This window comes from Tamandua tetradactyla, chromosome 1 (assembly GCF_023851605.1).
Source record: "Tamandua tetradactyla isolate mTamTet1 chromosome 1, mTamTet1.pri, whole genome shotgun sequence".
NCBI lineage: Eukaryota > Metazoa > Chordata > Mammalia > Pilosa > Myrmecophagidae > Tamandua > Tamandua tetradactyla.
The window spans coordinates 184,257,697-184,283,425 of NC_135327.1; the positions used below are offsets into that span (position 1 = coordinate 184,257,697).

Genomic DNA, 25,729 nt, shown 5'->3' on the forward strand with positions numbered 1-25,729 from the left:
AGTTTTCCAAGTGAACAATTAACTGCTTGATTTTTGCTCTTCTTCTTCTTCTTTTTGTTTCTTTTTTTTGCATGGACAGGCACTGGGAATCGAACCTAGATCTCCAGCATGGCAGGCAAGAGAGAACTCTGCCTGCTGAGCCACTGTGGTCCACCTCTTCTTTTTAAATATACGTATTTAAGGAAATAAATTTCTATCTTAAAACTGCCTTTGCTACACCCCATAAATTTTGACGTTGTGCTTTAATTTTCATTTGCCTTGAGATATTTACTGATTTTTCTTGTAATTTCTTGTAATTTCTTTCTTAACCCACGGGTTAGTTTAAGAGTGTGTTATTTAGCCTCCACATATTTGTGAATTTTCTGGCCTTCTGCCTGTTATTGATTTCCAAGTTCATTACATTATGATCCGAGAAAAGGCTTTGTATTATTTCAATCCTTTTTAATTTATTGAGGCTAAGTATTTGATTTTGAGTTCCAATTAAATCTATTTTTTTTCCTTGCTAGTGCTTTGGGTGTAAAGTTTAAGAAGTTACCTCCTAAATTTTACCTTAGTAGGTTTTGAACATGTTTCCCCACATTTTCTTTTAGGAGTTTTATGTTACTGGTTCTTATATTTAGGTCTTATCATTGTTCAATCATCATCAAGAAACATGGCTACTGGAACACAGCACTACATTTTCAGGCAATTCCCTCCAGCCTCTCCACTACATCTTGAACAACAAGGTGATATCTACTTAATGCATAAGAATAACCTCCAGGATAACCTCTCAACTCTGTTTGGAATCTCTCAGCCATTGACACTTTGTCTCATTTTACTCTTCCCCCTTTTGGTCGAGAAGGTTCTCTCAATCCCTTGATGTTAATTCTCAGCTCATTCTAGGGTTTTTCTCAGTCCTTTGATGCTGAGTCTCACCTCATTCCAGGATCTTTGTCCCACTCTGCCAGGAAGGTCCACACCCCTGGGGGTCATGTCCCATGCAGAGAGGGGGAGGGTGGTGAGACTGCTCATCATATTGGCTGGAGAGAGAGGCCACATCTGAGCAACAAAAGAGGCTCTCTTGGGGGTGATTCTTAGGCCTAAATTTTAAGTAGACTTGACCTATCCTTTGTGGGGTTAAGTTTCATGTGAACAAACCCCAAGACTGGGGGCTCAGCCTATAGCTTTGGTTGTCCACACTGCTTGTGAGAATATCAAGAATTCAACTTGGGGAAGTTGCATTTCTCCCCAATCTCACCATTCCCCGAAGGGGGCTTTGCAAATACTTTTCCACTCACTGATCAAATCACTCTGGGATTCATCGGGGCATAACTCTGGACAAGCCAACAAAATCTCATGTCCTACCTGAGATTCCAAGTAGTTATGGTGTTCAATCAAACTATCTACATAAGTTATATTAGGACATGCACTAGTCAAAATATAAATTTTGTAACAAACATTTTTTGCTTTACTCTCACACATAAGGTGACATTTTAAAATATTAATTACCATCTATTTTCAGCACCCTGTAATAATGACATTCCTTTGTTCTTCCTCATGCAAAAACATTTTTTAAATTTGTACATTTAGTCACTATTATTATACACTCTAGGCATTCCTAGATTATACCATCTCAATCTTTCACATCTATCTTTCTTTCTGATTTCATTTATGTCCCCAGCCCTCCTCCCTCTATCATTCTCACATGCAGCTCCATTCAGTGTTTTAACATAATTGCATTACAGTTAGGTAGTATTGTGCTGTCCATTTTTGAGTTTTTGTATTCAGTCCTGTTGCACAGCCTGTATCCCTTCAGCTCCAATTACCCAATATCTTACCCTATTTGTATCTCCTGATACTCTCTGTTACCAACAAAATACTCCAAGTTTATTCACTAATGTCAGTTCATATCAGTGAGACCATACAGCATTCATCCTTTTGTTTTTGGCTAGTCTCACTCAGCATAATGTTCTCAAGTTCCATTCATGTTGTTACATATTTCATAACTTTATTCTATCTTAAAGCTGCATAATATTACATCGTATGTATATACCACAGTTTGTTTAGCCACTCGTCTGTCGATGGAGATTTTGGCTGTTTCCATCTCTTTGCAATTGTAAATAATGCTGCTATAAACATTGGTGTGCAAATGTCCGTTTGTGTCCTTACCCTTATGTCCTCTGAGTAGATACCTAGCAATGGTATTGCTGGGTCATATGACAATTCTATACTCAGCTTTTTCAGGAACCGCCAAACTGCCTTCCACAGCAGTCGCACCATTTGACATTCCCACCAACAGTGAATTAAGTGTGCGTCTTTCTCCACATCCTGTCCAGCACTTGTCATTTTCTGTTTTGTTGATAATGGCCATTCTGGTGGGTGTGAGATGATATCTCATTGTGGTTTTGATTCGCATTTCTCTAATGGCCAGCGACATTGAGCATCTCTTCATGTGCCTTTTGGCCATTTGTATTTCCTCTTCTGAGAAGTGTCTGTTCAAGTCTTTTGCCCATTTTGTAATTGGATTGGCTGTCTTTCTGTTGTTGAGTTGAACAATCTCTTTATAAATTCTGGATACTAGACCTTTACCTGATATGTCGTTTCCAAATATTGTCTTCCATTGGTAAGTTGTCTTTTTACTTTCTTGATGAAGTTCTTTGATGCACAAAAGTATTTAATTTTGAGGAGTTCCCATTTATTTATTTATTTCTTCAGTGCTCTTGCTTTGGGGGTAAGGTCTATAAAACTGCCTCCAATTATAAGATTTATAAGATATTTCCCTACATTTTCCTCTAACCGTTTTATGGTCTTAGACCTAATGTTTAGATCTTTGATCCATGTATAGGGTGTGAGATATGGGTCCTCTTTCATTCTTTTGTATATGGATATCCAGTTCTCTAGGCACCATTTACTGAAGAGACTGTTTGTCCCAAGTGAGTTGGCTTGACTGCCTTATCAAAGATCAAATGTCTATAGATGAGACGGTCTATATCTGAACACTCTATTCAATGCCATTGGTCGATATAGCTATCTTTATGCCAGTACCATGCTGTTTTGACCACTGTAGCTTCATAATGTGCCTTAAAGTCAGGCAGTGTGAGACCTCCAGCTTCGTACTTTTTCCTCAAGATACTTTTAGCAATTCGGGGCACCCTGCCCTTCCAGACAGATTTGCTTATTGTTTTTTCTATTTCTGAAAAGCAAGTTGTTTTGGATTTTGATTGGTATTGTGTTGAATCTGTAAATCAATTTAGGTAGAATTGACATCTTAACTATAGTCTTCCAATCCATGAACACGGTATGCCCTTCCATCTATTTAGGTCTTCTGTGTTTTCTTTTAACAGTTTCTTGTAGTTTTCTTTTGTTTCTTTAGTTAATTTATTCCTAAGTATTTGATTTTTTTAGTTACAATTGTAAATGGAATTTGTGTCTTGATTTCCCCCTCAGATTGTTCATTACTAGTGTATAGAAATACTACAGATTTTTGAATGTTGATCTTGTAACCTGCCACTTTGCTGTACTCGTTTATTAGCTCTAGTAGTTTTGCTGTGGATTTTTCAGGGTTTTCGACATATAGTATCACATGTGCAAACAGTGAGAGTTTTACTTCTTCCTTTCCAATTTTGATGCCTTGTATTTCTTTTTCTTGTCTAATTGCTCTGGCTAGAACGTCCAACACAACGTTGAATAACAATGGCAATAGTGAACATCCTTGTCTTCTTCCTGATCTCAAGGGGAAAGTTTTCAGTTCTTCCCCATTGAGGATGATATAGGCTGTGGGTTTTTCATATATTTCGTTTATCATTTTAAGGAAGTTCCCTTCTATTCCTATCCTTTGAAGTGTTTTCAACAGGAAAGGATGTTAAATTTTGTCAAATGCCTTCTATGCATCAATTGAGATGATCATGTGATTTTTCTGCTTTGATTTGTTGATATGGTGTATTACATTAATTGATATTCTTATGTTGAACCATCCTTGCATACCTGGATGAATCCTACTTGGTCATGATGTATAATTCTTTTAATGTGTTGTTGGGTATGATTTGCTAGAATTTTGTTGAGGATTTTTGCATCTATATTCTTTAGAGAGATTGGTCTGTAGTTTTCTTTTTCTGTAATATCTTTGTCTGGCTTTGGTGTGAGGGTGATGTTGGCTTCACAGAATGAATTCGGTAGCTTTCCCTCCTCTTCAATTTTTTTGAAGAGTTTGAGCAGGATTGGTACTAATTCTTTCTGGAATGTTTGGTAGAATTCACATGTGAAGCTGTCTGGTCCTGGACTTTTCTTTTTGAGGTGCTTCTTAAGGACTGATTCTGTTTCTTTACTTGTGATAGGTTTGTTGAGGTCATCTGTTTCTTCTCAAGTCAAAGTTGGTTGTTCATGTCTTTCTAGGAAGTTATTCATTTCAACTACATTTTTGTATTTATTAGCATAAAGTTGTTCATAGTATCCTGTTATTACCTCCTTTACTGCTGTGGGGTCAGTGGTTATGTCTCCTCTTCGATTTCTGATCTTATTTATTTGCATCCTCTCTCTTCTTCTTTTTGTCAATCTTGCTAAGGGCCCATCAATCTTACTGATTTTCTCATAAAACCAGCTTTTGGTTTTATTGATTTTTTTCAATTGTTTTCATGTTCTCAATTTCATTTATTTCTTCTCTAACCTTTGTTATTTTTTTCCTTTTGCTTGCTTTGGGGTTAGTTTGTTGTTCTTTCTCCAGCTCTTCCAACTACAGTTAATTGCTGAATTTTTGCCCTTTCTTCTTTTTTGATATAGGCATTTAGGGCAATAAATTTCCCTCTTAGCACTGCCTTTGCTGCGTCCCATAGGTTTGATATGTTGTGTTTTCATTTTCATTTGCCTTGAGCTATTTACTGATTTCTCTTGCAATTTCTTCCTTGACCCACTGGTTGTTTAAGAGTGTGTTGTTGAGCCTCCACATATTTGTGAATTTTCTGGAGCTCTGCCTATTATTGATTTCTAATTTCATTCCTTTATGATCTGAGAAAGTGTTTTGTATGATTTCAATCTTTTTAAACTTGTTGAGACTTGCTTTGTGACCCAGCATATGCTCTGTCTTTGAGAATGATCCATGAGCACTTGAGAAAAAGTGTATCCTGCTGTTGTGGGGTGTAATGTCCTACAAATGTCTCTAAGTCTAGCACATTTATTGTAATATTCAAGTTCTCTGTTTCTTTATTGATCCTCTGTCTAGATATTCTGTCCATTGCTGAGCGTGGGGAATTGAAGTCTCCAACTATTATAGTAGATGTGTCTATTTCCCTTTTCAGTGTTTGCAGTATTTGCCTCAAGCATTTAGGAGCATTCTCGTTCGGTGCATAAATATATATGATTGTTATGTCTTCATGCTGAACTGTTCCTTTTATTAGTACATAGTATCCTTCTTTGTCTCTTTTAACTGTTTTACATCTGAAGTCTAACTTGTTGGATATTAGTATAGCTACTTCTGCTCTTTTCTGGTTTGGATATTAGTATAGCTACTTCTGCTCTTTTCTGGTTGTTATTTGCATGAAATATCTTTTTCCAACCTTTCACTTTCAACCTGTGTTTATCTTTGGGTCTAAGATGTGTTTCCTGTAGACAGCATATAGTAGGATCCTGTTTTTTAATCCATTCTGCCAGTCTATGTCTTTTGATTGGGGAGTTCAATCCATTAAGTGTTATTACTGTATCGGTAGTACTTTCTTTTATCATTTTGCCTTTTGGATTTTATATGTCATATCTAATTTTCCTTCCTTCTACACTCTTCTCCACACCTCTTTCTTTTGTGTTTTTGTATCTGTCTCTAGTGCTCCCTTGGTATTTCTTGCAGAGCTGGTCTCCTGGTCACAAATTCTCTCAGTCATTTTTTGTCTGAAAATGTTTTAATTTTTCCCTCATTTTTGAAAGACAATTTTGCTGGGTATAGAATTCTTGGTTGGCAGTTTTTCTCTTTTAATAATTTAAATATATCATCCCACTGTCTTCTTGCCTCCATGGTTTCTGCTGAGAAATCTACACATAGTCTTACTGGGTTTCCCTTATATGTGATAGATTGCTTTTCTCTTGCTGCTTTCAAGATCCTCTTTTTCTCTTTGATCTCTGGCATTCTGATTACTAAGTGTCTTGGGGAATGTCTATTTGGATCTATTCTCTTTGGGGTATGCTGCACTTCTTGGATCTATAATTTTAAGTCTTTCATAAGATTTGGGAAATTTTCAGTGATAATTTCTTCCATTAGTTTTTCTCCTCCTTTTCCCTTCTCTTCTCCTTCCAGGACATCCACAACACGTAGATTCATGTGCTTCATCTTATCATTCAATTCCCTGAGTCCCTGCTCATATTTTTCCCTATAGCTTCTGTTTCTTATCAGATTTCAGATGTTCTGTCCTTCACTTCACTAATCCTTTCCTCTGTCTCTCAAAAGCTACCATTGTAGGTTTCCATTGTTTTTTACATCTCTTCTATTATGCCTTTCATTCCCATAAATTCTGTGATTTGTTTTTTCAGACTTTCCATTTCTTCTTTTTGTTCATTCCTTGCCTTCTTTATATCCTCCCTCAATTCATTGATTTGGCTTTTGATGAGGTTTTCCATCTCTGTTCATATATTCTGAATTAATTGTTTCAACCCCTGTATGTCATTTGAATTGTTGGTCTGTTCTTTGACTGGGCCATATCTTCAATTTTCCTGGTGTGATCTGTTATTTTTTGCTGGCGTCTAGACATTTAATTATCTTAATTAGTTTATTCTGATGATTGCTTTCACTTCTCTTACCTAGGGTTTTCTTGCTGGATGAATTTGTTGTCTATCTGTTCTTTGACATTCAGTTCAGCTTTTTCTGGACCTCTAGCTTAGGTTTTGTTTAACAGAGGATAATTTTTCGGTTCTTGTTTCTTGCCCAGCTTGTATGGTGCCTCCCCCCCTCCCCCTTAGGAGGGTCTGCTTAGGTATTATAGACTCCAGCTGGGTTTTCCGGACTAAACTGGCCTCCTATCAAGGGGAAGGAGTCACCTGCATCAGTTTTCCCTCAGTGTGAGACCCAGCGGGTTGAAAGACTTTCCTGTGAAGTCTCTCGGCTCTGTTTTTCTTATCCTGCCCAGTATGTGGTGCTTGTCTGCCTGCAATCCCACCAGCATAAGATGATGCGGCACCTTTAACTCTGGCAGACTCTCCCTGTTGGGGGCATGGTGGAGACAGAGAAGAGGTTGTAGGTTGGTTTTAATGGCTTCAAATTGCCAAGCCCTGGTGTCTGAATTCCTTGAGGGAGGGATTCCACCTGAGTTGGGCTTCACCCTTCCCTGGGGAAGGCACAGGTGGGAACAATGTTCCCTGAATGCAGTCCATTTCTGCCTATGCCTGGGGCAAGTTGCAGCCTGAGAAGTCCTGCTGCTGAATCCAGAGGCAACCAAGCCTCCATAGAAACAAAGCCACCAAAACCTCCGTTTCCTCCCTTTTCCTCTTTTCCTGTTAGCCTAGTGAGCGACCTCGCTTTGACCAGGTTCACCTGAGCTGGGTGCCTATTTTTAGTAGTCAGAATTTATTAATTAATTCCACAATTGGTGTTTGGTTGGGCTCAGCCCCTGTTGCTGGTAAAGTCTGTTTCCTTTCTCCTCTGTGAAGCAGCCTGTGGGGGAGGGGCGCTGGCCACTGCCGCTTGGGGAACTCATGCTTCTGGGGAGGCTTGCAGCCGGTCCAGCAGGTCCAGACTGGGGTACGCTGTGTGTCTGGTCACTGACATGGCTCTGGGAGGTGTTCTGTACTGTTTCTTGTTATTTAGTAGTTGTTCTGGAGGACGAACTAAAACACTCACATTGCTAAGCCGCCATCTTGGCCACACCTCCAAGTACCATGTTCTTTTAACCATTGTGGCTTTAAATAAAAAGCTTTAAAATCAGAAAGTGTTAGTCCTCCAACTTCATTCTTTTTTTCAAGGGTATTTTTAGTGATTTGAGGTCTTCTTCCCTTCCAAAAGAATTTGATAACTATCTTTTCCAAGTCTTCAAAGTAGGGTATTAGAATTTTTACTGGTATAGTGTTGAATCTGTAGATCAATTTGGGTAGACCTGGCATCTTAACTACATTTAACTTTCCTAACCATGAGCAGGGAATGTCTTACCACCCATTCAGATCTTCTCTGATTTCTTCTGGCAATGTTGTGTAATCTTCTGCATACAGGTTCTTTGTATCCTTAGTAAAGTTTATTCCTAGACACTTGATTCTTTTAGTTGCTATTTTGAATGGAATTTTTCCTTCATTGTCTCCTCAATTAGGTCATTTCTTATGTATGAAACATTACTGATTTTTGCACATTAAATTATATCCCAACACTTTGCTGAATTTGTTTATTAGCTTAAGAAACTTTGTGGTAGATTTCTCAGGATTTTCCAAGTATAGTATCAGGTCATCTGCAAATAATGACTTTTCCTTTCTGATTTGGATGCCTATTTCTTTTTCCTATCTGATTGTTCTAGCTATAACTTCTAGTACCATGTTAACTACCACTGGTGACAGAGGGCATCCTAGTCTCATTTCTGATCTCATGGGGAAGGCTTTCAGTCTCTCACTGTTGAGTACATTGCTGGCTACAGGTTTTCATGTATGTCCTTTATCATATTAAGGAAGTTTCCTTCAATTCCTACCTTTTGAAGTGTTTTTATCAGAAAAGGATGTTGAATTTTGTCAAATGCTTTTTCAGCATCAATCAAGATGACCACATGATTTTCCCTTTTCAATTTGTTAATATACATTATTATATTGATTGATTTCTTCTACTGAATCACTCTTGTATTCTCAGCATAAAACTCCACTTAGTTATGCTATGTAATTCTTTTAATGTGCCGCTGGATTTTATTTGATAGTGCTTTGCTGAGAATTTTTACATCTATATTCATTAGGGAGACTGACCTGTAGTTTTGCCTTTTCTTATAGCATCTTTATCTGCTTTTGGTATTAGAGTGATGTTTCGTTCATAAAATGAGTTAAGTAGTATGCTGGTTTGAAAGGATATGTACATACTAGAAAAGCCATGTTTTAATCCTAATCCCATTTTGTAAAGGTAGCCATTTCTTCTAATCCCTATTCAGTACTGTATATTTGAAACTGTAATTAGCTCATCTTCCTGGAGATGTAACTCAACCAAAGTGGTTGTTAAATTGGAGTCTCCACCTATTCGGGTGTGTCTTGATTAGTTTACTGTAAACCTATAAAAGAGAACCACAAGAGAGAAAGCCAGGAGATTCAGAGAGAGCAGAGCAGAATGACAGCCACGAGAAGCAGAGTCCACCAGCCAGCGACCTTTGCAGATGAAGAAGAAAAATGTCTCCTGGGGAACTTCATGAAATAGGAAGGCAGGAGAGGAAGGTAGTAGATGATGCTGTGTTCATCATGTGCCCTTCCAGATGAAAGAGAAACCCTGATTGTGTTTGCCATTTGCCTTTCCACTTGAGAGAGAAACCCTGAACTTCATTGGCCTTCTTGAGCCAAGGTATCTTTCCCTGGATTCCTTTGACTGGACATTTCTAGACTTGTTTTAATTGGGACATTTTCTCAGACTTAAAACTATAAACTAGCAACTTATTAAATTCCCCTTTTTAAAAAGCCATTCCATTCCTGCTATATTGCATTCTGGTAGCTAGCAAAATAGACCAGGTAGTATATGTTTTTCCTCAATATTTGGGAATTGTTTAAACTGGACTGGTGTTAGTTTTTCCAATGTTTGATTTCACTCAGCAAAATATTTTCAAGGTTCGTTTATGTCATAGCATGTATCAAAATTTCACTCTTTTTTATAGCTGAATAACAGTCTGTTACATATACATACCACAATCTTTTCATCCATTCTTCTGTCGATGGACACTTGAGCTATTTTCACCTTTGGTACTGTTAATAATAAGCAGCTATGAACAGTGTACAAGTATGTGCTTGCATCTCTGTTTTCAATTCTTTCGAGTATATACCTAGGAGTGGAATCACGTGGTAATTCTCTGTTTAACTTTCTGAGGAACCACCAAACTTTTTTCCACAGTGGCTGTACCACTCTATATCCCACCAGCTTTGTATAAAGACTGCAATTTCTCTACATCCTCCCCAACACTTATTTTCCTTTTTATAAATAATGGCCTTCTAGAGGGTATGAAATGGTATCTCATTGTGGTTTTGCTTTGCATGTCCCTAACAGCTAATGCTGCTGAGCATCTTTTCATGTTTTCTTGCTTTTTAAAAATGGAAAATAACAAGGTTTAGCAATATTTGTAAATTTAAGCATGCTCAGAGCTCTCTTTGCCTATCTCAGAAAAACCAAGAGGTAAGTTTATCATTTGGATTACGCTGAGAAATTTGAAAGAGCATATCTAACAACCCCAAATACATGTATTTTTATCTAAAATCTCAAACTATTATTAAGTTTCAGCAAAGAGTGGAAGGAATAAAATACTGTGATGAAGAGAAGAGGAAAAGCCTAGGACCTAAGAACACAGTTTCTACCTTCTGCTCATGATGGCAGGCAATAAAGAATTAATTTAAGACCTATAAGTGGGACAGAATGCCACAAATTGTTTTGAAGCACAGACAGCTTGAAAGGCAGCAGAATTTTTATTCCAGATGAATTAATTTTGCTTTATACCCTCCTTTTAGGAGGTATCCCTGAGGCAATAAAGGGAAAGGATACTCCTAAGTAATTTCCAATCTTAATGTGGGAACACATGACTTTAATTTCATTTTACCCACAGAATAAAGAGAAAGGGAGGGAAAACTGAATTTTAAAAATAAATTTACTAACAACCATTTTATTGCAACCAACTCCTGAATGCTCATGGAAGAAAGGGCAGAGAGATTATCAATGAATACATTCCCTGAGAATAAACAATTCTCTTTAAAAAGCCAGATTTCCTAAATAACATCAATATCTACAGACTTATAGCTAGCAACTCCATTAGTTTCCCAGTCTAATCTATGATGCTATAATACTTAACTTTGGGGAATATTATACAGTTGAAATAATATTTTTTAATTCAAAAAAATTTGTTAAACCTGAATGCCTGCAGTTACACTTGTAATTTCTGTTGTATGAGAAAAATCTTAAAAACTACTTTGATTTCAGTAGTATTACCATATACATTTTAAAATAGTGATGTATACAGACATGTTATTCAAGTTGACTGCCAATACTGGTTGTGCATGGGGATTATAGATCATTAACGATAATTTTGTAGATTTCCCTACTTCAAATACTATTTTCAGGGCATTCTGTTCCAATGGTGCTTCAAATTATCAGCTATCAACAACTGTGTAAACAAAAGAATATTAAGTGCACAGAAAATTCAATATTTGATAAGAAATAAGAAAAGGGTAAAGAAAGAATTTTACCTGACATATCGTAGATAATACACAAGCCCAAGTTTCAAACTCTGATTTTTAACTATTACTTAAACTTGAATCTGATACAAGTTTGGTAGATACATTTAAATGTCAAATCTGACACTAAAGACAATACAATTTGTCCCTGTTAAAGAAGACAAACTTAGACACCAAATAATTATGTCTTTTCCATTCTTGTTTGAAATGAATGCTTCCATTTGCATGACCTCTAAGTGTAAGTGATAATATCTTTCATTTTCAACTGCTTTCTGAAAATATAAAGAAACAGCAAAATTATGATATTAAAAGTTAACTCACCACTGTCCTCTGTTTGTTGGGCAGGAAGACTCTAACGATGGGTTTTTGTGGTGACTTGGGGTTGGTCCGTGACATATCTGTGGGATTTTGGAAAACTGAAAGAGATGAAGGTAGCACTGAAAGGCTAGAAGAGGAAGAAGATGTAACGGTCTCCGTTGATGCAGAGCTAGAAACAGAAAAATCAGTTCCATTCCCCAGGGATTCCAATAATTTCTGTTCTCTTTGCTGGAGGGCATCTAGCTTGCTGGTGTATTCTTCATAGGCCTATAAAAAAAAAGTAGACGAACACTGAATCTGGACTTTGTCCTGACAGTAACAAAAAGAAATCTGAAATTTAAGTCTTCAATTATAATCTTTATAACCCTGCTAACAGGGTTCCAAGTTATAAGTTATATAATAAGAAAATACTTTTATCTTTAAATTGATAAATCTTTTGCTAGAAAAACACTACGAAGACAAACTTGTACACTATATTACATTGAGAAAATGTAAGTGATATACATAAGTGACAAACATAGTATTTCCAGTTTTCTGGTCAAATGGCAATTTACCTTCCAACTACATGACTAATATAAAATAAAATACAAACTGCATAAAGGATAAGTGGCTCCACCCACTTAAAAATTTTTTTCATACAAGATGTAAGTTTATAAAGTTTCAAAACACACACACACACTCTAAAAGAACAAAAAAAGGAGAAGTTGAAAAGGGGCTGGCATGTTAGAGTGAGATTTGTCAAAAAAGGCAAGAGTTAGGTACACAGTGCCATCTTACTATTAACACCAAAGTTCCTCAATAGACCTTTAAAGATGTATAGCTGCAACCTTATTTCTGAAACAGTTATCAGTTAAAATATTTTTCTTGCTGTGGATTTTTGATGACATCCTTCCCCATCAAATACTTCTTAGAGAATAAAATTTTATTTGAAAATGTGGCTTATACTTAGGAGTCAAGAAATTCTGGGGCTATTAACCATCAGGTTATCTTTCTAGAAGTTTCACCTCACTGAGGCTGTAAGGTTAAATGACTCTATAACACACCAAATTATTATTTGTACAATATATTTAGTTCTAAAAGTAAGAATGGTCTTGCAGAATGATACTGAAAGTAAAAAAAGATGGAATTAACTGGAATATATACATATCTGCATTTCTTTTAGTTAATGGTAATCCCCCTCACTCACACCATGGTTCCCCATTTCTCCCTATAACCCCAAACAAACATTTATGAAAGGCTATAGAGATAAAAATCGGCATTTCACAAATCTCATAGTGGTTATTACTGTGTTTACTACATTACTTAGCTGAGTTCTTATATGACTCTACTAAATGGTAAGCTGATTAAAGGTACACATCATGACTTATTTATTTCTTGGATTTAATGAAAAAATCTAACAAGACTTAATATTGTTTATATGATAATTCTGCCCAAATTGATCTACAAATTCAATCTAATCCTTATCAAAATCCCAGTTTTTTTCTCCCAGAAATTGACCAGCTAATCTTAAAAATCATATAGAAATGCAAAGGGCTGAAAATAGCCAAAAAAAAAAAAAAAATCTATAAAAAGAAAAAAAAAGGAGAGGACTCATATTTCCCTATTTTAAAACTTACTATAAAGCTATAGTAATCAAAACAACATGGTACTGGAATAAGGATAAACATAAAGAACAAAAGAAAGTCCAAAAATAGACCCTTACATGTTTATGACAACAGATCTTTAACAATGTGCTAAGACAATTCGATAAAGAAAGAACAGTCTTTTCAACAAATACTGCTAGGAAAATGTAATATCCATATGCAAAATAATGAAGCTGGGTTCCTACCTAACACCATATGTAAAAATTAACTCAAAATGAATTTTACACCTAAAAGTATGAACTAAAACTATGAAATTCTTAGAGAAAAACAGGGACAAATGTTAACGACTTTTGTTTGGCTCTAGATTCTTAGATATGACACCAAAAAGCAGAAACAAAGAAAAAACAGATAAACTGGACTTCATAAAAATGAAAACTTTTGTGCTTCAAAGGACATGATAAAAAAAATGAAAAAGACAATATACAGAGTAGAAGAACATATTTGTTAATCATCTGATCTGTCTGATAAGTATCTAATACCCAGAATATATAAAGGACCCCTACAAAGCAATAAAAAAAGACAAACAGCTCAACTTAAAAAAAGGGCAAAACACTTGAATTTTCTGCAAAAATGACATATATACCTAATATGCACAGAAGAAGCTCAACATGATTAGTCCTTAGGGAAATGCAAATCAAAACCACAAGATACAAATTCACATCTAGTAGGATGGTTATCATCAAAAAGGCAGACAACAAGTGATGGTAAGGATGTATAGAGATTGGAATCCTCATACATTAATGGTGGGAATGTAAAATCATATAGCCACTTTGGAAAACAGTTTGGTGGTTTCTCAAAAAGTTAAAACATAGTTACCATAGGACCCAGAAATTCCTATCCTAGGTACATAACTAAGAGAAGTGAAAATGTTTATACAAAAACTTATACATAAATGTTCATAGCAACATTTTTCTTAGCCAAACAATGGAAACAAACCAAATGTCCAAAAATTAATGAATGTATATACTAAATGTGATATAGCCATACAATTGAATATTATTTGGCCAAGGAATGAAGTATTCTCAATGGAAAAAAAAAAATTGCGAGGACTTCAATGTGTTTTATCAGAAAGAATTGAAAGCAGAGGCTCAAACAGGTTATGTGTACACCAGTGTTTCTAAGAGCATGATTCACAAGCCCCCAAAAGGTGTAAGCAACACAAGTATCTGTCAACAGATGAATGGATAAAAATGTGGTATATACATACAATGAAATATTATTCAGCTGTAAAAAGGAATGAAGTTCTGATATATTCTACAACATTGATGAACCCTGAAGACATCGCATTAAATGAAATAACCCAGACACAAAAGGACAAATACTGTATGATTTCACTTATATGAAATATCTAGAATATGCAAATTAATAGAGACAGAACATAGATTATAAGTTATCAGGGGTATGGGAGAGGGGAAATTGGGATTCAGTGCTTCAATGAGTACAAAGTGTCTATTTGGGGTGTGTCATGATTAGGGACATGTGTGAACTTGGTTAAGTTGTAGTACCTGTTTATCTGATTGGGCAAGTGCTGGCCTGTCTGTTGCAATGAGGACATTTCATAGGAATAGGTCATGATCACGTTAGCTGCATTCACAGCTGATTCCACTTGTAATCAGCCAAAGGGGAGTGTCTTCTACAATTAGTGATGTTAAATCTAATCACGGGAAGCCTTTTAAGGAGGACTCAGAGGAGACAGGTCCCATTCCTGCTTCGGCTGGTGAGCCTCTCCTGTGGAGTTCATCCAGACCCTCCATCAGAGTCGTCGGCTTCACAGCCTGTCCTGTGGATTTTGGACTCTGCATTCCTGTGGTCACGTGAGACACTTTTATAAATTTTATATTTGCAAGTGTTCCCTGTTGATTCTGTTTCGCTAGAGAACCCTAACTAATACAGGGTGATAGAAAAATTTCAGTAATGGATGTTGGTGATAGTAGCACAACATTGTGAATGTAATTAGTGTCAATGAATTGAATGCTTTTAAAAGTGGTTAAAATGGGAAATTTTATGTTGTATACACATTACCACAATAAGAAAAACGAGGAAAAAAACTTAAAGCTAATAAATTTAAATGGGAAAATACAGTGAAACAGTAATTTTAAAAAATATTTTAGTCCACTGAATTTATTCTTATTGAACTTACTCTCACAAGGTACACTGAAATCTTGCAAATTCCCCAGAGTGATATTAAATGAATTGCTCTGTATTCCATGGAAAACACTTAGCTCCCAGTGTTCTTTTCACTACAGTATTTGTTTTGATGAAATGGTTCTGTGTTATACTGTCCCATACAGACTAAAAACGAGAAAAGCTAAATGTTACATATACCCCAGAAAAACTATGTTCTTTAATCCTCATTCAATATTGCTAAGTGGGATCTTTTTTATTGATTCCATGAAGATGTGGCCCACCCAATTGTGGGTGATAACTTTCGATTAGATGTTATTCATGGAGATATATCTCCACCCATTCAAGGTGGGGTTGCTTATTGGAGACCTTTAAGAAGGAATCATTTTGAAAACAGCTTTAGAGCCGACAAAGCCCATATGGCCAGACACCTTTGGAGATGCAAAAGGAAAACACCCCTGAGTAAGCCTTATGAAATGAGAAGAGAAAGCTAGCAGATATCACCATGTGCTTCCCAGCTGAAAGAAACCCTGAACTTCAATGGCCTTTCTTTGGAGTTAAGGTATCTTTTTCTGAATGCCTTAGTTTGGACATATCTATGGCCTTAGAAATATAAACTTGCAACTTAATAAATTCCCTTTTTAAAAGCTGTTGTGTTTCTGGTATATTGCATTCCGGCACCTTTAACAAACTAAAACACCTGCTAACAAAACATCCACTCTGCAGCCCATAGATCAAAGGGGTAATTTTGACTTTCAAGTCTTATTATTTAAGAAACACATTAAAAAAAAAAAAAAACTACATTTTATAAGGCTGAAGTTGCCATAGATGGTGATTCCTCTGAAGGATCTGGGCAAAGTAAATGGAAAGCCTTCTAGAAAGGATTTTCCATTTTAAATGCCATGAAGAGCATGAGTGATTAATGGGAGGAGGTCAAAATATTAATTTTTTTTTTTTTTTTTTTGGCATGGGCAGGCTCCAGGAATCAAACCCAGGTCTCCAGCATCACAGGAGAGAAACATGAGCAGAGTTTTGAAAGAAGTTGATTCCAGACTTCATGGATGATTCTGAGGGGTTCAAAACTTTGGTGATGGAAGTAACTACAGATGTGATGGAAATAGCAAGAGAACTAGAATTAAAAGTGGAACCTGAAGATGTTGCTGAAATTTTGTGATAAAACTTTAATAGATGAGGACATGCTTCTTATGGATGAACAAAGAAAGTGGTTTCTTGAGATGGAAACTACTACTGGTGAAAGCACTGTGAACAATTTTTAAAAGTGACAACAAAGAATTTAGGATACCCCATAAATGTAGGTGATAAAACAGCAGCAGGGTTTGAGAGGATTGATTCCAGTTTTGAAAGAAGTTCTTCTTTGGGTAAAATAATATACACAGCATCACATGCTACAGATAAATCTTTTATGAAAGGAAGAGTTAATTGATGTGGCAAACTTCACTGTTGTCTTATTTTAAGACATAGCTACCCCAACCTTCAGCAGAGGGGTCAGTCTTTCCAGAACAGCAACTAGTTCCATTCCCCTATCCCATATTATCAAAAGCCCCTTTCAATATAAAAAAGCTAGAATGACCATAGCCCAAATATCCCTAAAAAAGTGAAAGAAAGATCAAAGGTGATGGTGGAGTTATACAAAGAAGGTCGGGTTTAGCCAATGAGTAAGAGTGCTGAATCAGTATACTAATATTTCTTTTAGTCTCCAGTACTAGAAATAAAAATCTAAAATTGTGGAATTGTAACCCATACCAAACTCTGAAATCTGCTCTACAACTAATTGTTGCAATGTACTTTGAAATTTATTGCTTTTTTGTATATGTGTTATTTTTCACTAAAAAGAAAAAAGAGAAGGAAGAGTATAACAGGGAAGAGAGGACTTAACAAATGAATATGACTGCTGAATCAATATATTGATATTTCTTTTGGTCTTCAGTGTCTTGCAGCAGCTACAAGAAAAACTGAAAAATCATGGAACTGTAACCCATACAAAACCGTAAAATCTATTGTATAATTACTTGTTAAAATGTACTTAGAAATTTATTGCTTTTTGTATATATGTTATTTTTCACAATTAAAAAAATTTTTTTTAAAATTTCTGCCACAGTATTTTGTATTTCCAAGAGCTCTTTCTTGGTCTCTGTCACTTTTGATTCTTCAGTACAGCCATGAAACAAGAACAGGTGCTACACCTTCTCTTATCTCCATGTTAATTATAGTTATTTACAAGTTCTCTTCTGTTCTCCACACTGTTTCTGAGTTCCTTTTCACAATTTCTGCCTTTGTTTTTCTTGTAAAAAGCTTTCCTTAAATATCTTGTTATTTTTACTCTGTCCATTCAGATTTAAAAGTTAACAACTCTGAAGTAGCTGACTGGAAGTCTATAATGGTGACTCTGAGTGCGTAATCAACAGAGATTTTGATTATGCGCTTTTCACTGAAGGGCCTTTTTACAACAGTCCCTTTTCTCTTGGGTTGGTCAGTTTTCCCCAGAAAGAATCTCCAACAAGGTTCCCCTTCATAGTATATCAAATGATAAGCATAAAGTTTTAAATCATTTATATGTTTGTTGTGTCCATCCCACCCACTCAACCATCAGAATACAAGCTGCTTGATGGCAGAGATTTTTTCTTTTGTTTACTTCTATATCCTTGGGGCAAAATACAAATGTTAGCAGGTACTCAATAAATATCTGGTGAATGAATGAATCAACAGTGTTTTACAGAGCACTTACTACGTGTCAGAAACTAGACTATCTGACAATTATAAACCCAATTAATTCTTAAATCACCGTGTGTGATAGAATTCCATTTTATCAATGAGTTGAGGTATAGGAAAGTTAGATAATCTGCCTGCAGGAACCAAAGAGGTTGGTTCCTCTTTGGGAACCAACGGCTGGGATACAAGAGGGCTTGGGATACAAACAAATGATCTGTGTGATTCCATATTTTATCTTAATCTCGATATTATACTGTTTTTCTGTAGAGTAACTGTGTAGCATTACCCCCCTCCCCAAAATAAGAATCTACTGCTTTACCACATGCTAATGATATTAACCTATAAACCTGCAGTATGCAGCCCTAGTTAGACTTAATCTGAAAAGTCTGTTCAATTTTAGAAGTCAAATTTTAAAAGGAACTGACCAAATATTATCTAAGAAAAGATCCATAAACCATGTCACAAAGAAAGGGCTGGAAGAATTAGAAATACTCAGCCTGAAAAGAAGAGTTAGGGGTTTGCAAGGGAAACAATGGCTTGGCAATGTAGAACAGGACATAGTCTTCTGAGTTAGATACCTGCATTCCTCCCCTTACTAACTATACCACTATAGGCAAATTATTTAAGCTCTCTGTTTCTTTATCTGTGAAAGTGGGATAAAAAAATGCCTAGTACCTATTATCTATTTCAAAAGTAAGTATAAGGATTAAGTTGAATAATAAATGCATTTAACAAAGTGCCAGGCAAAGAATAAGCTCAAAGGTTTTGTTATTATTGTTATTTTTAATGATCTTCAGTTTTAAAATACTAAAAAACCTGAAGAGAGTGAGGGAGAGTGTATATGTGTGTGTGTCCGTGTGTGTGTATATATAAGAGGCAGTGAATCAATGCTATATATAAGACATGATTGTTGATGCAAATGTATTAAATCCAAGGATGGGGAAGAGTTTGCCAAGACTCAGAAAATGCTAACAGAAAAATTAGTGTTTAAATTGTCTAATTCTGATTAGCAGCATGGTGTAGTGGTAAACAGTATGGGCTGTGGAACCTGAGTGAGTGACTAACACAAGAAACTAACATCAAGAAAGTTTATCTATGATTATAATGGTAACTACACCATAGGATTAAAAACAATGACTAACTCCATAAATTCACAATCATACTCAAGTTTTGAGACTAGCCTCAAGGCACTGTTAAACAGTAAAGCTAAGCGATGCCATGCTATTGAAAATTGCAAATTTTATCTATAAGAACGCAGAAACCAAAAATTTTGGGGGGAGTGGGAGGGGGGCTTGTTCTGGAAAAAAGAGGTTTTATAAAATTTCTTCTTTTTTTCCAATTTAGTAACTTGCTTGCTAACCTTCAAACAGAAAGTCTTCTCTTTTTTTGAAATCCACTTATCATTCAAGTTATATTTTGATATTTACATAGAACCTCCCCTTAGTTTTATTTGACATTTTCCAAATTTCAAAAAAGTAATACAACTTTAAGGTAACAAGTGAAACAAAATACTAAAAAGTAGAATAAGAACAAAGTTAATTCTTCCCATATCTATTTCTAATCTCATTCCCTAAGATAACCAATATTATAAGTACAGATGCTTTTTATATGCTCATTTTTTTTTCAAAATTACTACAATATAACTCAAAAGCTTACCTCCAGATAGATTGATGGTGGATTATGCTCCCCACCAAATTTGTCCAATAGGGCCTCTATATGTTCTTGTGTCAACTTAATCATTTGTTTGATATTCCACACCTAAAAAATATTTTAAAAGAATTTAAAGTTACTTAGAATTTGAATTAGAAATATTTTAATGTAGACAACTACACTGAAGTCACTGCCAGTGTTTCTTGAAGTTTAGAGCCTACATACCTTAGAGATCATTTAGAAAAGTGGTTTTTCCCTTATTATTAAATATCTTTTTCTTTACTACACTAGTAATACCATGTACTCTCAACTATAAAAGATTCAAATAATACACGAGTATTCACAATAAATCATGAAAATCTCTTTTTACCTTTCCTATATTCCCAAGTCCCCCACCAAAATGTAAGTGCCATTTATTCTTTGGTGTATATCCTTCCACTTCTTTTTATACATATAAAAAATATAAACACACACATACATAAAATATACAAATATATGAGATATAAGTATTATATATAAAAACGTTTTTAATGCTTTTTTCACTGAAAAACATGCCTCAGAATTCTTCCAAGTCAGAACACATATTTAACTCCTTTTTAATGATTGCATAAGCACTCATTACATAATAAGAATATGACTGCTTATTTCAATGATCTTCAAACTTCAATGGTAACCAGGGTTAAGTGCAGACGGATAATTTTAATAAAATTGATTTTCCAGAGCCTCAATTTCTACTTGTACTTTTCCTAACTGGTCTACTGGATAACTATTTCTCCTTTCCCATCTTCTCTTTTACAATCACCATTCTCAACTTAAAAGAAAGGCAAATATCTTATCTCAAATTCTACTAAGGTGCATTGCTCTGAGAATTACAAACTTCAAGGTACCTGATAAATAAGACAATTAAGAGAACAGAGAAAGGGTCCTGAGAGAAAAGGAGGGAAAAAATTAAGGGCAGGACCTTATTTATTTTATGTTTTTGCATGGGCAGGCACTAGCAATCAAACCCGTGTCTCCGGCATGGCAGCTGAGAAATCTGCCACTGAGCTACTGCCGCACTGCCAGGCAGGACTTATTTTATCAAAGAAATAAATTCTTGGCTCTGCCCTAAGACTTACCTACTCATCAAAATATATGCCTGTAAATTTAGTCCATTCAGCTAGCTAACCTGTCTGTCTAGAATTCAGAAACATGTTGGGTGTTACAGAGGTGCACGTTAACATGTTTATTTAAAGATAAATATGAAGCCAGATTTTTTACTTGATGAAAATGAATCCAGTTTATCTGACTGGTTTGAAAGTGAAAAGTGTCTTTGTGAGTTTATTATGTGGTAGATACTGTACATAAATCTGCAGCTTAAGTTTTGACCAAAACGTATTAAACACACATACACACTAGAAATTATGCCCTTTTAAACTATTTAAAATTATAATGAAAAATGTTATATATCAATTTTAAAATGTACAAAAGGGGGATTAAATGAGCAAAATGGTTTCAAGACCTTTGGTTTATTTAAGAATTCTCTTATTGGAGGACATTTAGATAATCTCATTTTCTCAACTTCAAACAATGATTCAGTACAGTTTTGAACAGCCTCTCTGTGCAAAGGTGCAAGTTTTTCTTTTGGATTTCTAAGCATACGATTGCTGGATTGAAGGATATGCACATTTAAAAATGTAATAAATATGCCAATGGTCTTCTAAAAATATATGTACATATCCAGTAGACTCATATCTGCAGGGTTTTAGTATACCCTTTTCCTCACAATCTCACAATGGCCAACCTAAAGGGAAGGGGAGTGATAGTGTTTTAATTTGTAGTTCCCAAAATGTTGAGCACTTTTCATGTTTATTGACCATTTGAGTTTTTCTTTGGAAAACTTTCTATCCCTATTTTTCCTTCCTTTTACTCTACCGAGTTATTTGAATTATTTTTAGATACTCTATGTATTCTGGGTATTAATCTTTACTTTCTTACATTGTCACTTGTTTTCCACTTTGTTTCTTTTGTCTATATAAAGTCTCATTACTCAAAGTGTGGTCAAAAGATAAGCAATATCAGCATCTCCTTGAAGCTTGTTAGAACAGAACTGCAGAAATATGCTTCATCTCAGATCTACTTAATCAGAATCTGCACCTTAACAAAATCGCATGACAATTCATATGCACATTAAGAGTTTAAGAGGCAACAACAGAGGTTTTTAATTTTTTCTACAGTCAAATATTGCATTTTTTCCCATGACTCCTTTGCTGATTTCTCATATCCCCAGAAAATGTTAGATATCTTCTTTACTTTTCTCTAACAAATGTGACTCTTTAAGTCACCTCATCCAATCTTGTGCCTTTATATGCCAACTATGGACAGGTAAAAGCCACATTTTAAAATCCAACTCTGTTCTCTCTTTTCAACTCCAGACTCCCTTTTCCAACTGCCTACTCAACAGCTCTACTTGTATAACTAATAGGCATTCTCAAACTTAACATGTTCAAAGAACTCAATTCTGATTTCCCTCTTCCTTCTTCCCAGCTCCCACCCCCACAAAAAACTGCTTTTGTTACAGTTTCATCATCCCAGAAAATCATTAACTCTGTTCTTTTTAAGTTGCTTAAACCAAAAATTTCAGCATCAACCTTGACTCTTTTTTCTCACATGACATCTGATCCACATCTAAATAAAAATATATGCAGAATCAGACACCAGTCTCCTTCTCTAACATTATCACTCTGTTCTACTTCACCATCATGTCTCTCTAAGTTTATTTCAATAGTCTCTGAAGTGGTCTCTTCTTCTCCACTCTTAGATTGGCACAGTGGCCAGAGGGATCTTTTAAAAATATAACTTTACATCATATTATCATTCTTCTGCTCAAAACCTTCCAATGGTTTCCCCAAGCAAAACCATCAACAGTCTACAAGGCATTACATGACCTTGCCCTCTGATATCTATCTGACTTTATTTCTTACTATCCTTCTCCTCATTTACTCTTTTTCAATGACTCAGTCTCACTGCTCTTCTTTGAACATACCCAGGATACTCGCAATACAGGATATTTGCACTTTGTAACCTTCTACCTGGAATACCCTTCCCCTCGATTTCTACAAGGTTTACTACCTTGACTTTATTGTTCATTTCTGTACTCCAGTGTCACCTTTATCTATGATGAGGCATTCTCTTATCATTCTGTTTAGAACAGCAACAACCTCTTTATCTCTTCTCCAACCAATAGGCACACACAGAGCCGTTTCTATCCATTTCCTAACTTCATTTTCTTCATAACATCCATGACCACCTTACCATATATTTTCTATATATTTATTTTGTTAATTACATATATCTTCCTACTTTCCTAGGGAATTCAGGACAGTGGGTTTTATTTGTTATCTAATGTAATCTTGGGGCCTAGAATAGTGTGTAGCATACAGGAAAACTCAAATTTTTCCTGAAAAAAAAAAAGAATGCCGTCTTCAGTTCATCCTCAGGTGATACTTCATCTATGATGACTAAATTGATTACTCAAGCAGCCAGCTTCGTGCTGATTTGAAAGGGTGAATGGACCCTAGAAAAGCCATGTTTTAATCAAAATCTCATTATGTAAAGGCAGAATAATATCTATTCAATACTGTATGTTTGAAACTGTAATCAGATCATCTCCCTGGAGATATGATTTAATCAAGAGTGGTTGTTAAGCTGGATAAGGTGACAACATGTCTCCACCCATTTGGGTGGGTCTGGATAAGTTTCTGCAGTCCTATAAAAGAGGAAACGTTTTGGAGAATGACGGCAATTTGGAGAGAGCAGAGAATGCTGCAGCACCACAAAGCAGAGTCCATGAGCCAGTGACCTTTGGAGATGAAGAAGGAAAATGCTTTCTGGGGAGCTTCATGAAACCGGGAACCAGGAGAGAAAGCTAGCAGATGATGCAGTATTCACCACGTGCCCTTTCAGCTGAGGGAGAAGCCCTGACTATGTTTGCCATGTGCCTTTTCACTTGAGAGAGAAACCTTGAACTTCAGCAGCCTCCTTGAACCAAGGTATCTTTACCTGGATGCCTTAGATTGGACATTTCTATAGACTTGTTTTAATTGGGACATTTTCTCCATCTTAGAACTGTAAACTAGCAACTTATTAAATTTCCCTTTTTAAAAGCCATTCTGTTTCGGGTATATTGCATTCTGGCAGCTAGCAAACTAGAACATGCTTCATAAGTCAGAGTATGTTACCCTATAGATATGTTTTTCATGTCAGCTAGTTTGAAATCAGAAGCATGTCCTACTTGTCTTTTTGTTCCCTCAGCCCTTATCTTGGTGCCTTAATCATAAAAGGTACTCATTTAATGCGGGAAATAAGATTTAAGCTATCTTCAGAATAGGATGAAAGAGAAAAAAATTAATCTTAGTTGAGTAATTCTCTCCTTTGGCCAGTAATATAAGGGCTCTACTACCCAGAGCCTTTTTTCTAAGCTCTATAGATAAAAACTCAAGTGAAGTTTGTGTAAAGAACTACTACTCTAAGGCACAGGAAGAGAGGCACACACACAAAAAAAGATTCGAGAGAAGAAATGCACATGGAGAGCAATGAGGAGCCTGAGTGATTAGAATTAAAGTGTCTTGCTGGAGGGTAGAAAATAAAGAATGATTAGGTAGAGCATGATGAAACTGAGTGTCTCCAATTCAGTTTTCTTATCTCCCCAAACAAAAGTAATTCTATATCTAAAGAATTTTATATCTAAAGAAAAACCACAAGTCAGTAGTTGGAATTAGGGAAGGTAAGACTGGGAGAGAAAATTATTTCAAATATCTCCCAGAAGAGTAAGAGAAAGAACACTGATGACACATAAAATAGATACATTAAAAAGTAGAATAAAATACCATAAAGCTAAGAGCAGATATATAGTTTGGCTTTAAAATGTGCTCTTGAAAAAACAGGAAACTCTATTAGAAACAATCTTTAAAAAAAGGAAATGAAAGGCTTAAAAGAAGAAAAAACACTTAAAGAAATTTACTAAAAAGATTTCCTGTCCAGTTTTGGCCTCTTCAGTAGGTCACACCAATTAAAACCAGTTAACCTAAAACTAACTAATCAAAACCATTTGGTAAACAGCTGATAATGTCTAGTGACTTTACAAATGGCAAAATTCCCTCCAAAAACAAATAGAATTCTAAACTGTAGCTCAAAAGATGCCTATGTTAAAGCATAAATGCAGGGTAATAGCTATGGAAAAAATTGAAAGGCAGCTATCACAAAAGAAAACTACAGTCACTGGCCCCTCTCTTCCTAATAAAAGCTCCAGGTCGTTTTACGATTAGTTTCTATCAAACCTTTAAAGAAAATATAATTATGATATCAATAATTAATAGGTGATAGTATAAAAAAAAATCTTCTAAATCCATTTATGAAGCTAGCAAAACTTAGATAACAAAACTTGACAAAGATAATACAAAAAAATAAAACCCCCAAAAAACCCAACCTGTGAGAACAGACATCAAACTCGTAAATTTAGTAATATATATTTTTAAAAAGAATACACTAACACCAAGAAAGGTTTATTCCAGAAATGCAAGGGTAATCATTCTTAAGAATCCAGTAACACAGTACTTCATACTGGCAGGTCAAAAGAGAAAATGACAGGACTAGGCTAACAGATGTCATAAGAATAAATGATTATTAACAAGGCAAAAATAAAAATACAGACATGGTCCTAATATTTCAAGAAAAACGTTAAAAAGAATCCTGGTACTGAAAAGAAAAAAGGCTATGGCGCCTATCTGTCAGTGAGAAAAAATTCTGAATAATTTCTGAAAAATAGAAAATAAATATAATCATCTCGACAGAGAAGACACAGCTAATGAACTACTGACCGAAATTAAACTGAAAAATTTAATTTTGGTCATTAAAATGAAAAATCAATGAAATAAACAGACTAGAGCCAA

At 35.4% G+C, this 25,729-nt stretch overlaps 1 protein-coding gene across 4 annotated transcripts in view; it reads right to left on the reverse strand.

The window, feature by feature from the left end:
• Positions 1-25,729, reverse strand: part of BRAF (B-Raf proto-oncogene, serine/threonine kinase) — a 232,221-nt gene that overhangs the window by 104,852 nt on the left and 101,640 nt on the right. For all 4 annotated transcript variants that reach the window (XM_077147814.1, XM_077147805.1, XM_077147796.1 and 1 more), the window contains exons 2-3: positions 19,806-19,907; positions 11,656-11,919 (exon numbers count right to left, since the gene is read on the reverse strand). In XM_077147814.1, coding sequence (XP_077003929.1) covers positions 11,656-11,919; positions 19,806-19,907 — 366 coding nt within the window. The remainder of the gene's footprint in view (positions 1-11,655; positions 11,920-19,805; positions 19,908-25,729) is intronic.